At 50.6% G+C, this 14,459-nt stretch overlaps 7 protein-coding genes across 7 annotated transcripts; 2 read left to right on the forward strand and 5 right to left on the reverse strand.

The window, feature by feature from the left end:
- Nucleotides 1-733: 733 nt before the first annotated feature.
- On the reverse strand, nucleotides 734-1,531 carry Aspvir_005142 (2-deoxyribose-5-phosphate aldolase; the record flags this gene model as incomplete). Its single annotated transcript, XM_043268361.1, has 1 exon — nucleotides 734-1,531. One exon carries the CDS (start codon nucleotides 1,529-1,531, stop codon nucleotides 734-736), a length of 798 nt encoding a protein of 265 aa, XP_043124296.1.
- Nucleotides 1,532-2,059: 528 nt separating this feature from the next.
- Nucleotides 2,060-2,566, reverse strand: Aspvir_005143 (uncharacterized protein; the record flags this gene model as incomplete). Its single annotated transcript, XM_043268362.1, has 3 exons — nucleotides 2,060-2,266; nucleotides 2,372-2,453; nucleotides 2,517-2,566. 3 exons carry the CDS (start codon nucleotides 2,564-2,566, stop codon nucleotides 2,060-2,062), a joined length of 339 nt encoding a protein of 112 aa, XP_043124297.1.
- Nucleotides 2,567-3,013: 447 nt separating this feature from the next.
- Nucleotides 3,014-4,753, reverse strand: Aspvir_005144 (putative siroheme synthase; the record flags this gene model as incomplete). The annotated part of the gene is made up of 2 exons (XM_043268363.1): nucleotides 3,014-4,371; nucleotides 4,429-4,753. The coding sequence occupies 2 exons, from the start codon at nucleotides 4,751-4,753 to the stop codon at nucleotides 3,014-3,016; spliced, it is 1,683 nt and encodes a 560-aa protein (XP_043124298.1).
- Nucleotides 4,754-5,806: 1,053 nt separating this feature from the next.
- Nucleotides 5,807-7,508, forward strand: Aspvir_005145 (proteasome regulatory particle lid subunit RPN5; the record flags this gene model as incomplete). Its single annotated transcript, XM_043268364.1, has 5 exons — nucleotides 5,807-5,893; nucleotides 5,947-6,003; nucleotides 6,067-6,303; nucleotides 6,363-6,851; nucleotides 6,906-7,508. 5 exons carry the CDS (start codon nucleotides 5,807-5,809, stop codon nucleotides 7,506-7,508), a joined length of 1,473 nt encoding a protein of 490 aa, XP_043124299.1.
- Nucleotides 7,509-7,786: 278 nt separating this feature from the next.
- On the reverse strand, nucleotides 7,787-8,653 carry Aspvir_005146 (alpha/beta hydrolase; the record flags this gene model as incomplete). The annotated part of the gene is made up of 1 exon (XM_043268365.1): nucleotides 7,787-8,653. One exon carries the CDS (start codon nucleotides 8,651-8,653, stop codon nucleotides 7,787-7,789), a length of 867 nt encoding a protein of 288 aa, XP_043124300.1.
- A 363-nt stretch (nucleotides 8,654-9,016) lies between these two features.
- Aspvir_005147 (uncharacterized protein) lies at nucleotides 9,017-9,511 on the forward strand (the record flags this gene model as incomplete). The annotated part of the gene is made up of 2 exons (XM_043268366.1): nucleotides 9,017-9,081; nucleotides 9,211-9,511. The coding sequence occupies 2 exons, from the start codon at nucleotides 9,017-9,019 to the stop codon at nucleotides 9,509-9,511; spliced, it is 366 nt and encodes a 121-aa protein (XP_043124301.1).
- A 1,272-nt stretch (nucleotides 9,512-10,783) lies between these two features.
- Nucleotides 10,784-13,720, reverse strand: Aspvir_005148 (aminoalcoholphosphotransferase; the record flags this gene model as incomplete). The annotated part of the gene is made up of 8 exons (XM_043268367.1): nucleotides 10,784-10,966; nucleotides 11,041-11,103; nucleotides 12,097-12,201; nucleotides 12,256-12,926; nucleotides 12,981-13,076; nucleotides 13,147-13,193; nucleotides 13,317-13,403; nucleotides 13,581-13,720. The coding sequence occupies 8 exons, from the start codon at nucleotides 13,718-13,720 to the stop codon at nucleotides 10,784-10,786; spliced, it is 1,392 nt and encodes a 463-aa protein (XP_043124302.1).
- Between the last annotated feature and the right edge of the window lie 739 nt (nucleotides 13,721-14,459).

Raw genomic sequence — 14,459 nt, forward strand, 5'->3', positions numbered from 1 at the left:
TCACCTATACATGACATCGTCAAAGCAGAAGGCGGCTAAAGCACATGCGATGGACCGGAAACACAGAGTCTTGCTTGATTGAGCCTGGATATGACAGGTTTGTTCACAATCTGATTCTGAGAAATGCGAAGGAGGAAATATCCTCGGTATTGACACTATGCTTCTCATTCACCGTATATGTATAGCCAGCAAATGCTCTTGAAGTGAAGGGAGCGTCGTGGCTGCCATCGGGCTGCCATCGCAAACGGCGAGATTGAAATCATTGCAAGGTTTTTGTCTTGGTAGGTTGTCACTTCCTGCAAGTCATGCGGTCGACGCATGTCGAATGACTTCAGAGTAGTAGTACTTGGCTCTGGTGAGTAAGTTCCCTAGCTTGAAGGTTGTCTTCGTCTTGGCAGCAACGCCTTTTGGAAGGAGGGGTATAAAGGGAGTTGGATAGACGCATGGTCATAGTCAATAATTGCAGATCATTTTCGTCCTAGAGAGGTACTTCTATCAAAAGTCCCGTCTGTGAGGAAAACTAATTGACGGCCGATTTGTGTTTAGTTGATAACATGCTCCACCAGCTATCCACCCAAATAGCAATGTAGTGATATCCATCCCTACCGCCGTGCCTTATAGTTACTAATCAGGTACATAGCTTTTAGACATTTGAAAGGTACTATTTTTCTGACGACAGTCTCAGGGGCAAGCAATAGTCTACCTTCATTGAGGCTCGCTACAGACCACCGTACTAGTAGGCTGCAGGTGTGGCCGGCTGCGTCTCCTTTCCTGCGAGCTGGTTTATAATATTCACCCCTGAACTCGTTCCAATGCGATCTGCGCCCGCTTTCAACATCTTGACACAATCTTCCGCTGAGCGAACTCCTCCACTAGCTTTCACCTTGGTTCCCCTTCCTACCAGCTCAACGACAGCCCGCATCATAGCGACGTCGTCAACATTGGCCCCCGCTCCCTTGAATCCCGTACTGGTCTTGACAAAGTCGGCCCCGGCCATGCTCGATATAACAGAGCCAGCAATGATCTCATCCTTGGTCAATTGCGAAGTCTCCAGGATGACTTTCAACTTGACCGGCGACGGCGCCCCTTTCCGCACTTCAAGGACATCGGCGTAAACATCCATGTACTGGCCTTCCTTCAACTTTGGCCAATTGATCACCATGTCTAGCTCACTCGCTCCCAGTTCTGCGGCGTCCAGCGCCTCTTTCTCCTTCTCCATGGTGTCATGCGTGCCTTCAGGGAATCCCACGACGCAGGCCACAGTGCACTCCGGGCTGCCCTGAAGATTTGTAACGGCTCTGCGGACATGTCGCAGGCGAACGCAGACCGCAGCGAAGTTGTATCGGGCGGCCTCCGCGCAGAGCTTGTCAATATCCTCGTCTGTTGCCTCTAAGGAGAGCTGGGTGTGATCGATGTACCGGTTCACGGAGGACGGAAGTGGGGTTTGGTATACGGGGTAGACTTCCGGGAGCTCGTCCTTGATACTGGAGATCACGGCACCCCATTCGGCATTGTTCGTAGGGAGAGTCATAGTGCTGGAGTCTTTGCTGGACGACCTGGAGGAAAAATCACACAGTCAACGCTATCAGTGGGCCAACACGGTTTTGCTGCTGCGTCCCTCATCAGCTGCGGAGAACCTCGATGAGTCACGTGACGTCAAGGTTACTGCATCACGATGAGCTATATGGATGCTGATGTACTCTGTAGTCATTATTCCTCTCAAGAATCAACCGTGAATGCGGGTGGAATCTCCGAATACCTCACTCTTCCAGCAGGTATGTCAGAGGTAACGAGTCCGCAGCCGTAGTCCCCATGCGTAGACCAGTCTCTATCAAAACGATCTGAGCGTCGATGGATGGACAGACATTACACTATATACGGCCCAGCGGGATATAGTATGTACAATGCACACGAATGGCGAAGGAGGTACGACGAATATGTCATTACTCACTGTAATAAAAGCCAAATCCCCGTGCCACATACAAGACACGCTGGTTCTCGTAAGGCAACCTAACAAAAGCATCGCTGAAGGACAAGTCACAAAACACCCTACCCAACCTCAACGGCAGCTTTTACACTCCGGCCCTCTAATATCGTCCACACGTCCAATCCTGCGAGGGCCAAATCCACCTCCAGGTCCGCCGCCGCCGTCGCCGCCGCCTCCAGAGCTAGGACCACTGCCTCCCCAGCGAGGCCTAGCATTGTGGCGGTTTCCTGCCCGTGATACATTGAACTGCGAATTCTGAGCGGCAGTATAGGGATCGAGCTATGAAGGTCAAATGTCAGTAACTGGCGTACACTGTGCGGAGTGAACGATCCGGCGAGGCCGCTGAGGAACGACGTGTCGGAGAACATCACGGTCCCAACATACCGAGAAAAGGCTCACGAAATATAAGCCGAGGAAGAAGTAGATATTTTCGAAGAAGCGTAGGATGCGAACGGAGAGAGGAGGACTAGAGTGGGATGACATTAGTCTTGTGTCTTCCGCTTTCGAGAACTGGCTATCGTATCCGTACCTTGAGAGTACCTGCCCGTTCGAGAGATATGTCTTGTTGTCTGCTGGCATATTGCAGTCGGTGCTGTTTGATGATAGATGCTTGTTGAGATGGTTGATGCTGACAGGAGTTGACTTGAGGAGCCGTGGAGGGTACTTGAGGCCTAGTGGCGGAACCCGTGACTCTGTATAGATCCCTGTACGGAGAAGATATATTTCACCCAACTACCTCAAGCCATTCATGCTTCTGAAGGTTTCACGTCAGAGCTTCCCAGTCGGTTTTACTTTGACAGGTATTCCAGGAATTAAAAGAGGTCTGAATTTACCCTTTTGGTTTAATGTGAAAGCTAAAAGAGAAATCAACGTGACCAATTCACAGTGTTGAAACATAATTTACATGGGTATCTCTATCTCAATCGAAGACCTGTTGGAACAAAACTCCCCGCTCATGATTGTGATCTCTCATAACCCGTGCCCAGAAAATCACCGAATGCAAATGCTAACCATATCATGAGGCCGTCAGCACACACCGTCCCTCATAGACTCATCTAAAATAGTATGCAATTCATCCAGGCCTCGAAATCCCTCCTCCACGATCCATTTTTGACCGCTGGGTCGGTGTAGAACATGACAGCTGGCTCCGACAATGAGCAACCCGGGAGGGCGAGACCCTTCAGCTTCAAATGCCAAGCAGATGTGCTCAAGAGTTGAACGAATAACCCGCTGATCTGTGCATGAAGCCCGTTCCACGATGGCGCATGGAGTATCCTTGGGCCAGGCCGTTCTCGCCCGGGAGTCGTCATATGCCACCGGTAGCGTGGTCAGTGATTCCACAAGTGCAGACAGTCTATGCAGCGCCATCAAGAAGACGACCGTCTGAGTCGGTACGTAAGTAGGAGGCTCTGGAGCTGCGCCTTTCCTTCCAGTGCCGGTGCAGACCAGAACCTGGTCGGAAACACCACGATGGGTAGCAGGGATATCCGCGAACAATGGGGCACTGAGCGCACTAGTTATTCCGGGAACAACCAAGGGGGTAAACCCTTCGCCTCGGAAGTACTCAAACTCCTCTCCTCCTCGACCATAGAGATACGGGTCTCCCTGCTTCAGCCGGAGTACGTACCGCCCCTGGCGTAGGGCTTCGATCCCCATTTGCATAAACTCTTCTTGTGCTTGATCCGCGTTTCCGGGGAATTTCCGCGCAATATGGACCTCAGTCCGCCGTGGAATCAAGTCCAAGACCGGAGCAGGCACAAGCTTATCTGCCAATATAATATCTGCATTCTGAATCGCGTGATAAGTTGCGCGAGTGAGCAGATCAGGGTGACCTGGACCAGAGCCAGCCAGGACAATCTTTCCCTTCTTAGATAACAACGCAGTCCCATTCATGTCGCTGGCATTTTCTTTACCAGCGGAGTAGGCCTGAAGGATCCTTTCAATATCAGAATCGGTGATAGCGGCGAGTTTGCGTAATGGCCAATACTCGCAAATCTGAGAGAGCCAGCGCATGCGTCTTGTTTTGGCGGCCGATTTGTCATGCTCCGTGACTAGATTATTGAAAGTATGTTTTTGACCTGTCGAATCATCGTCGTCGCCGTCGAAAATGCCATCACAGAGTCCTGCAGCGTAGTCTTCTGCCCAAAGTCGCCTTCTTACCGCACCGAGTCTGTCTATGGCAGTCCCGAGATTCGGAGGAAGCGAAGCAGAAATTTCCCTCCTGAGGCGAGAAGCAAGCTTACAGCCACGGCCAGAAGTCGTAATTCCGATATGCAGAGGGCCATCTGAGTACGTAGAGAGCAAGCTGAAGGAACAGAGATCCGGTGCGTCAGATACATTTACCGGAATTCTCAGACGCCGGCAAAGCCTCGAAACATGGGAACCTGTTGAAGTGTCAACGGTCACGAAAGCTGCGGTATGGCAAATTAATCAATGCTTACTCAATGGGTCACTCCCGCCGAGAGTAACAAACACCATGTCCACAACATGGTCGACTTCTTCCCGCCCAAGGGTGGTTAAATCATCGTCTTGAAATGCTCTGCGTATCCATTGCGCTGAGCCATCTTCGAAGCGCTCGGTCAATGTATAGTGCACATCGACCGTATCTGGTGCGATGATGATAGGTTTCGCTCCGACACCTACACTCTTGGCACAACGAGCTCCTGCTAAAGGGTTCGTCCCAATAATTAAGTGCACCTGATTTTCGGTGTTCATAGCCATCAGCAAAGGCGCTTGACAGCCATTGTCGCAAGACGCATCCTTCATCGTGACAGATTGCCACCGCGAGCAATGTCCAATACGAAGAGCTTTGGTTCTCTTCTATGAGGTAGAAAATTTGAATATGAACGCTGCAGAATGGTTGGTTTGACTCTTATATCTAGCCCAACCGCCTTCGGTCCTCAGCCTTAAGAGAAAGGGCACGAATCGCTTTTTGAATTTCCGCGGAAATACCGAACCCAGGATGAAGCTTATTCATACGCTGGAGATAACAGTGACTCCCCCCAAAATGACTGTCACAGATGACAGGACCGATAAGCTTATCAAGAGTATTATAGAACAGAAATTCAAAGAGAATCTGTCAAATGCGACAAGAAAAACAATTGACTCTTTAAACGTTCTTTCCGCTGGTTTGTACGCCGTGGAGCCCGAAATAGTTAATGCGATATTGCGTGATCGTACCCTTCGCTTATCTAAGCATCCCAGCAATGTTACCAGGAACGGATGGGATAGACTGATAAGGGGATCATAACGGGTCCAGTTGGAGGAATTGCCAGAAGACTGGTGGAAGGATCTTAATAGCAGCCAAAGCAGAAGCCTTCATGATGCTGGTAGTGACCATAGATCCTCCATCGTAGGTCTTGACTGATCCTGATCGCCATGTCCCCAAGCGTCAGTTGGACATTACATCGTGCGAGCTTCGATAAAAGTCATCGTCTCAGGAAGGCTGAAAACTCCAGTAGGTGCCCGCGTTTTCCAAGGTCTTTCATTGTGAGGACATCTGATCGCGAAACGGCGATGTGCACGAGAAAGGCAGGTTTGTTGACAGGATCGCGAGAACGTAGAGGCACTGGCCTGTAGCCCGATCGGGTGATGCCATGTCACATGACACAGAGCTTCCGCCAGCTTGAGCTGGTCCGGAGAGCAAGGCGCAGGTACACACTGTCAAGCTTCACGTCCACCTATCTAGAATCTATTTCAAACATAATCAGCACTCTGCTTCCAGAATTATTGGAACCTCTGGGATATACGCTACAGGGCTTCTACTTTCTGCGCATCAGTACGACGATTTCAAGAAGTGACGTCTCAGCGCTTGTCACCATGTCCGACGGAGGCCTCTTGAAGCCGGAGAAAGATTTCTCGAAGGATGCTGACAAGCTGATCCCAGAAGCAGAGCAGCTAGCAAAGGTTTGAAGCATCTCTTTTCTGGTATTAATCTAGTACTAATAGTGTCTCCTCAGTCCGATGTTGAAGCTGCCATCGATAAGCTCCTGGTTCTGGAGAAGCAAGCACGACAGGTATGGCATCATACTGGATTCCTACTTTCCCGATGACCCAGTCTAACCTGACACTCGATTCAGGCTTCTGATCTCGCTACTACTTCACGGATTCTTGTGACCATTGTCACAATCTGCAAAGACTCGGGCAACTGGAATCTCCTCAATGACCAAGTGCTCCTGCTCTCCAAGAAACATGGACAACTCAAACAGGCGACAACGAGGATGGTTCAGACGGTGATGAAGTTTTTGGATGAGACACCTAGCATGGATGTGAAGTTGTCTGTGATCGAGACGCTGCGAACCGTGACCGAAGGCAAGGTAAGTGCACCATAATAGGCCCGTCGCTCCAGCACGCTTGTTGCTGATACCTTTTGCAGATTTTCGTCGAAGTAGAGAGGGCTCGTGTAACACGGATTTTGTCGAACATTAAGAAATCACAGGGTGACGTCAATGCTGCCGCCGACATTCTTTGCGAGTTGCAAGTGGAAACCTTCGGTTCCATGACGAGACGTGAGAAGACGGAGTTTATCTTGGAGCAGGTTGCTCTTTGTATAGAACGTGGTGATTGGTCACAAGCTGCGATCTTGAGTCGCAAGATCAGTAAAAAATACTTCGCACGCAAGCCAAAGAAGTCAGCAGAGGAAATTGAAAAGCTCAAGAAGACGGCTGAGGAAAGAGAAAAGACACGGGCTCCCGATGAACCTCCCATGGAAGTCGATGAAGACGTGACAGACCTGAAGCTCCGTTACTACGAGCAACAGATCATTCTTGCAAACCATGACTACAAGTATCTGGATGTTTGCAAACACTACCGCGAGGTGCTGGACACGGAATCAGTGCAGAATAACCCGGAGCAACTGCGAGCAGTAAGCTGATACCTAACCTGCCTTTGCATGTGGAACTGACGATAATCACCAAAGGTACTTGCCCGAATCGTCTACTACATTGTCCTATCTCCATACGACAACGAACAGTCCGATCTGCTGCATCGCATTCAGCAAGATTCCAGACTCTCCTTAGTTCCTGTTGAAGCTCGCCTGATCAAGCTCTTCACCGTCCCAGAGCTGATGCGTTGGCCCATGGTTGCTGAGCAGTTTGGTCCACATCTCTGCAACACGGACGTGTTCAACGCGCAACCCAGTCAGTCCGCGGAGGATCAGGCACACAAGAGGTGGCAAGATCTCCGCAAGCGCGTCATCGAACACAATGTCCGCGTGGTAGCCAAGTACTACACTCGCATTCAGATGGGTCGCCTGACTGAACTCCTCGATCTGACCGAGGAAGAGACAGAAAAGTACATTAGCGAGTTGGTGACATCAAAAACCATCTATGCCAAGATTGACCGTCCAGCACGACTGGTCAATTTCGCCAAGCCTCGAGATGCCGATGATGTGCTTAACGAATGGAGCAGCGACATGAAGAGCCTCCTTGGGTTATTGGAGCGCATCGATCATTTGATTACCAAGGAAGAGATGATGGCCAGAATTCTTCCATCCCGCGGGGAGAAGGGCAAGGCTCGTTGAGAGGCATTTGGCCGGTGGCGCATATGTGGATAGCGGTCATGATCGGACTGGGTCCTAGATATTTTGCAATAGTGTGTAAAATATACTGATATTGAAGACTCCGGATTAATGCGTAACGCAGAATTCCAATTCCTTGAAGCATGAAGCTTACCTAGTGCATCGGGTACTGAGCGTCAATTGTCATATTGTATTCCTCTAATGCACGATACCATCTAAGTCTATGGACATCATCTGAATCCTCGGGTCAGATATATACAAAGCGGGTAGTCGACCCAAGTCTAAAATGGCAAATCCATATCCCTAACGTCATCTTCCTTTGCATCCATCTTCGCTTGGTCTCCTGCCAGTTGCTCTTTGATGAACCGCACCGCAGCATCCAAATACGGTCTCTGACTAGGCAAAAAATGCCCGCCAGGATGCCACACAACCTTCCCCTCCTTTTCCGGATCACCAGCACAGGCTTCGACCAGCGCACGACTGCGTGTATCGTCAACAACAGCATCTAACGACCCCAGAACATGCAGAATGGGCGTCTGAATAGGCGGATTCTCATAGAACGGCCGATACCGCGGCCCCGGAGACCGAAACCCACTATAACACAACGCAAACTTCAGAGGCGGATGACCCACTTCCTCAAACGACGCCGGGAATGCGACACCCGCAACAGGCTCCTTGACATCGAGCCCCTCCGACGCAACCTTGGGATCCGCGAAATGCTCGAATGCCTGCTTTCGGCCGGGCTCGAGCAGCGACGCAACCATGGCGGCCATCGCGGCGCCCTGCGAGAACCCGATCACGCCGTCGAACGGCCCTTCCTCGCGGAGGACCTTGGCGATGGCATCCAGGCCGCCTTCAAGGCCGACGTAGAGGGGTGGATCGGCGGTGTTTGAGCGGCGGTACCACCCATATGCTTCGATTTGCTCCTGCTGCTGTTCTGCGGTGGAACCCTCCGCGGGCGGCTCGTAACCTGGTATGTCGGCGGGGTTGAGGCGGGTGGGACCTGTTGGGTAGATGGCAGAGACTTCGTGGAGAGGGAATGCCTTTGTGATGTGCTTGATGAGGGCGCGGCTTTTGGCGTGGAATAGGGTGCCGGACTGGGTGTAGCCGTGAAGCATGAGGAGTTTGAGGGGTTGACGGGGCGCCATGAGGAGAGGCTGTGGCGAGGTTGACGAGGGTCCCAATTAGCGACAGATTATGCAGATTCTCTATAAAATGACCATCTATGCGAAAGTGAAGCTGAATGGTTGATATCTCTTGGCCCAATCTCTAGAAAAGGTACATAGCGCGGTGGGAAAACTCCCGCGCGATAAGATAAGGTTTCTTCCTTGATTTTGGTGTAAGCTCCACCACTTCTACTGACTTCGTGATGTATCGGATTCGATCCTCGTCATCCAACATCACCTAATCTCATCGACTGATCGCTTACTAGTTACTAATAGTTGCCCACAAACGTCTTCTCACTCATCACAAACACAGCACTGTCCTTCCAGGCTGCTACACCATCCAAAATGAGCGCTGAACAGCTCGAATTCAACGTCGACCGCATCGATGCCAAAATGGCCGAGCTCCTCGCGTACGTATCTGCCTGCAAGCATCACCATAAGCTAGCACATGCACGCCAATCGTCGATCATCTCATCCTCACGCCCAAGCCTGAATAAGATCGTGCCTTCACTAATATGCCAACTGCGGCCAACCAACAGATCCTTCGAGGCCCACCCGCAAATGCAGCCCCCGAACACCCACCCAACCCTCTTCTTCCTGTTCGATTTCGTCCGCAACACCCACCGCGAACTGCAGGAAATCGACATGGACAAGTTCCGCGCCGGCGACGCCAACGCCCGCAGCATAGCCCAGGACGTCCTCGGCCGGAACAACTTCACCAACACCCTCGTCAACGATACCACGGGTAAACTGGCACTGATGACGGGCGGCGACCCGAACAACCCCGTGGACTTTGGGGAGGACATTCGGGCGAAGGCGAAAGCGTTGATTGAGGTTTAGCTTTGAATTTCTCCCTTCGTTTTGAGTGTTCCGCCATTCCTCCGGCTGTCGCTAGGGGTTCGGTAGGTCACTGGATGATGGATGGGCCATGAAAGGAGCTGGTTCTTCTGCCCTAGTTCGAGTCTCCATTGTCCCCATCAAGGTCTAGGATGAAGAATGGATCGAGACATCCCGCATGAAGCTTATACCAGGCTGGTTACTGAATAGCGGAACTCTCGTTGACATTATAGGGATGAGCAAGACGAACACGAATGGAATTTTGTATTGTTGCATATGTCGCTCTGCTGTCAATCGGCGCAGCGTGCCCAGTATGCTGCAGTCAGTCAATAGTGTCAAACATATGTAGTACGCATGGTGAATCGCGGACTAGGTGGGGCAATAGGGGGGGCAACCGGGGTGATTGATAATCGATAAGAAAGACGTGGGAAGGAATGGGGCCGATGACGAGGACGATGTGCCCGTAGCGAGATAAGATCTACGAAGTGTGTAGCAAGTAGCATAGACGAGTGTGGAAACAAGTTCATTTACAAGTACAGTTACATGGGCGACACCAGAGGACTGAAACTAGGGCTTGAGATTCACTACAGCAGTCGAGACTAACTACAGCTTAGCTACAGGATAAACCGTAACCAACTGCAAGCTCTCCTGCCATGAACACTCGCTCCCGCATCATCCAGCAGCAACATCGCCCGTCCTAGCGCTGCACCGGCCACTCCAGAGTCCATCCATTGCCGTCAACGACGAACGCTCCGTTTCATCCGACATCTGGGTATCGTTGTGGCCAGCCAGGCTCGTGCAGATGTCGTTCGTTATTCGCCGAGAGGAAGAGCCCGTCATAGTCCGTGTCGTTTTTCAGGGTAACCGAGATACAATCCGTTAATGAGAAGAATCGTCGTACAATATCAACAAGTGCGTGAGAACAAGTAGAAGAACAGAGTTAAGAAGCAACGAGTAGAAGATGTGCAAAAACGGATTGATATAGTGTTGGACCGTGTTCATATGCCAGATATCCGGAACTCCCCTCCATGAGAATAAAAGCTTAACAGATCGTCAATGCTTTTGGGTGTGGCAATTAACTGCCCGGTAATGCTTTTTTTTTTCGGATCGAACTTTGTAATTTTTTTGAGATTTCCCGCAAAGGGGGCGAGGACTCCATCTTCTATCTGCAATCTGCTCTCTCTCTCAAAAAAAAAAAGATTAATCCATCGTCGAAGAAGAACGCCACATTCCCTAAATCATCGCTCCGGCTTCGGTTGCGTCGTAATGTGACATTTACTTCCTCCGGAAGGAGCAGCCCTCAGTAAGTCTGGCCTTGCCACCGGTGGGCTGGCAAAGGACGGTCGAGCAGCCGGCGCAGACGACGACGGTCTGGGCGTGGGAGAAGACGGTGGTGATGGTGAAGCAGCCGGGGCACTTGACGTCCATGAAGAAGGAACGGGGAGCAGGCACAAGGGTCTATTTGTCGAAGCGATTCCCAACATCAGCCATCGGATCCGGGACCTTGGTGGACATGTATTTCGGTATCATACCTTAAGCTTGTGCTTGCGAGCCTCAGCCTGAGGAGTAGGGTTGAGGAGGTCGACCGCGAGAACCTATTGTGAAAGAGAAAAATTGTGTTAGTCATTGATACTTTGATGTCTTTTTGCGATGAAGATGAGAAACGGTCCGGCGACAGGCGTGCACACGACGGGCAGCAAGCTCCTTAGCCTGTGCAGACGACAAGCAGAACGGCTAGGGGATATCCCAAGGTGTTGCATGAAGCTAAAATGCAAGTAGAACCTACCATCTTGACGAGACAAAAAGTCGATCAGCGAAATGGATTGAAATGCTGCGCTGATGGAGATGGCCTGCTTGAGGGGTGTTGAAGCGAAAGAGGTGGTCTCGTGGAGATGGCGAAGTTTGAAGGGAATTCTCTGAGGGCGTCGCCCAGCCGGGCCCGTTTGGGGAGAATAGGGCTCAAACCCTCGCTTACCTTCCTCTTACTGGTAATTTTGACACGGCCCGTGTGCTGTCCCATCCCCGCCCAAGAGGTAGCCAATCATACCTTTTGCTATGTCTGTTGAGGTATAGCCTGAGCCCCATATTCACTATTCCTGATCAGGTAGTCCTCACCATCAAGGTCCATAGTCCGGTCTTCTGGATCTGTCCAGCTACTTCTTTATGATGACGCCGGGGGGGTCGATCCCTACATGACTCCCCTTCAGGAGTTTGGTAGAGAATAGCTCAATCCGTAACGTATCAAATTCATTAGAAATAGCTGCTGTTGAATGAACCGCTAATCCAATTCCCGCATAATGTCAAACATGTCAAAGGCTGGTTTCCAGACCAGCTATAATATAGGCACCAGGTAGACTGTATCTACCTGAGGTATAGCTCAATAATCCAAATCGATCCAGATGAAGCAAAACAGTAACCCGACTGAACGGCTCTAGCGTACAATACAATACAGTGCGATCGGGTATTGCTTTCCCACTTAAAGCTCTTCGCCAACGTCCCTCCATCACGCATTTGCTGTTGTATGTGATTCTGGCATAGTTGATATGCAGCCGAATGGTTTCAGTGGGCAGACTTTGCCCTCACAGCACTTTCTTGGGTTGCCCGTTAGCAATCGGCCGCTCTTCGACATGTGGATACTTGATGGACAAGCACCAAATGTCAATGTAATCACATATTGTGATGATAACATCGTGCTGGGGATCGTCAGCCTCGATTATGATTCCTTATTGTCGGGCCGTAGGACATACCACAAAACTTCCGTACACACCGATGGCCAGACCCAGACATCCGAAGAGATAGGCGACTTGACCGGATTCGTTCCCAAGAACGCTCTGCCAAAGACCAAGCAAGGGCGCAGCACGGTCCAGCACGCCCAACGCGAGAGGGGCAATGCCGATGAAGATATAGAAGAAAGGAAAGTCCGCTTTGATCAGGTGTGCAACGATCATGTTGCCCACAGCGTAGGCGTTGATCAAGCCCACTAACAGCATGAATGGAATCGTGTAGTGTTCCAGAATGGTAGGTTGCAAGTACAGGTAGATGGGCGCAAGCGTCCACATTGTAACCAGAGGGATCAGGCCATAAAGGGGTTTAACCGTGTCCATTCCACGCTCAGCTTGAACCTTCATGACGTGTACAATACTGGACCCAGTGGCAAAGAAGAGGATGATGGCGCCGTAGATCAGGTACCACTGCGTAAAGGGCATCTCATACAAATGAGCGGGAATCACATCCAGTTTGGGAACACCGATCGTCTCAAGCATGGGGCGGTGCCAGAAGCTGCCGCCGCCCTGGTAGGCAGTGAAAGCGAACACGGTGCACAGAGTCAAGACACCTTCAACGGGGCCAGAGATGATTCCCAGAGTCAAAACCTGAGTATAGTATTCATCCCATGTCTGAACATAGAAGGTCATAGTGGCTAACCTGAATTAGTACTCCGATAAAGTAATTCTAGGATGCAATCTCGACGTACCCCCGAAGAGACTCAGTATAGTAGCCCAGGTCTGACCGAGGTTCGTCACGCCAGCAAAGATGATTACTCCGAGAGCCGTATTGCATGCATCGACACCTGCAGGGAAAGAGAATGAACATCGCGCTTTCTCTTCGTCCTTGAAGACCCCGGGCGACATTCTACTTACTGTGATCAAACAGCTCCCCAAGGGGGCTGCTTTGTCTTGTTCTCCGCCTGTATGGACAAGACTCAGTCAATCTAGTCTACTAGCAGATGGGAAGGAGGACGGGTGTCCATACGCTTGCATGCCGTCTACTGCATCGAACGTCTGATACAGGAACAACCCAATGGCGCAACTGGCATAGACCCATGGAGGGCAATCGTGATCTAACGTTGGGTTGTACCATAAGATGGTGATGAAGTTGATTACCACAAATAAGAACCCTGTCAGGGTAATCTACCAAATCCTCAGTTTCTCGATCGTCGGTCTGCTAAAGCTCGACCAGCCAGGACTAGAGACTTACGGCATTAGGCCTGAACAGAAAAGACGTAGAACACTACTGTTAGCTAGCCCAGGCAAACAAAAGAGTGGCAAACATCAATGGGGGCGTAGCAACTCACGCCATGCCCATGGGGAAACAGTTGATCACGCATCGGTTATAGAACGGCTTGAGGACATATCGACTGATCAGCGAGTGATCCACTCCAGCATATCGATAAGTCTTGAGATTTGGCAATTGATGCTGCCGAATGTAGGTCATCTTGTCGACCTTACTCCAACCTCGTGATAGTCTATGGGAAGTATGCTGGGGAGAGACGCTGCTTCGCTTTGGTTCACGACAGGAGAGTAGCCAAGCCGGCGGTGAATCCTAAACTTCAAGTACAAAGAAGGTTGAGAGAAACAGAGGAGGCCAAAAATTAAATATCGAAAGTTCAGTGTCTATTATAAAAATAATGCATCGGAGGAACTCCCAGCAAAGTAATGGCGACGAGAAACGGATATTGGAAAAGGACAGATGGTGATCTGGATTGTTGACGTCCCCTTTTAGTACCAAATTTCCGTCTTGTCTACTTTTTTTCTGCCGGCGGAAAAACAGCCTTGAGGGCGGATGCGGGGCCAAAGAAACCTACCGCATGTATTCGAACTTACGGTACATTACAGTTAGGTTGCTTAGAAGCCTTGGATGCATGAAGTCAGTAAATCCACAGATAAATCCTGAACCAGGTCGGTGTTAACCTATGGAGTAGAAATGCAGTGGCTTTTCTGGTTTGATACGCCACGTGATTTGTGGATTTGAACCTGTGACCAACTGCCAACGTATTTTGCACGTGCGGCACTCGGTCCTACCAGTGATACCACTATCTAGATATCACGCAGAACTTAAAGAGAGAGCAGCAAGAAATGAGTGAAACAGTGCCTGAGCTCAGCTTGTCGCAGTCGAGAAAAAGCGGGGTAAAGCTGGGGGGAACTAATCATGATCAGATGCACCAGTATGGAGT

The sequence above is a fragment of the Aspergillus viridinutans genome (genome assembly GCF_018404265.1).
Source record: "Aspergillus viridinutans IFM 47045 DNA, scaffold_3, whole genome shotgun sequence".
Lineage (NCBI taxonomy): Eukaryota > Fungi > Ascomycota > Eurotiomycetes > Eurotiales > Aspergillaceae > Aspergillus > Aspergillus viridinutans.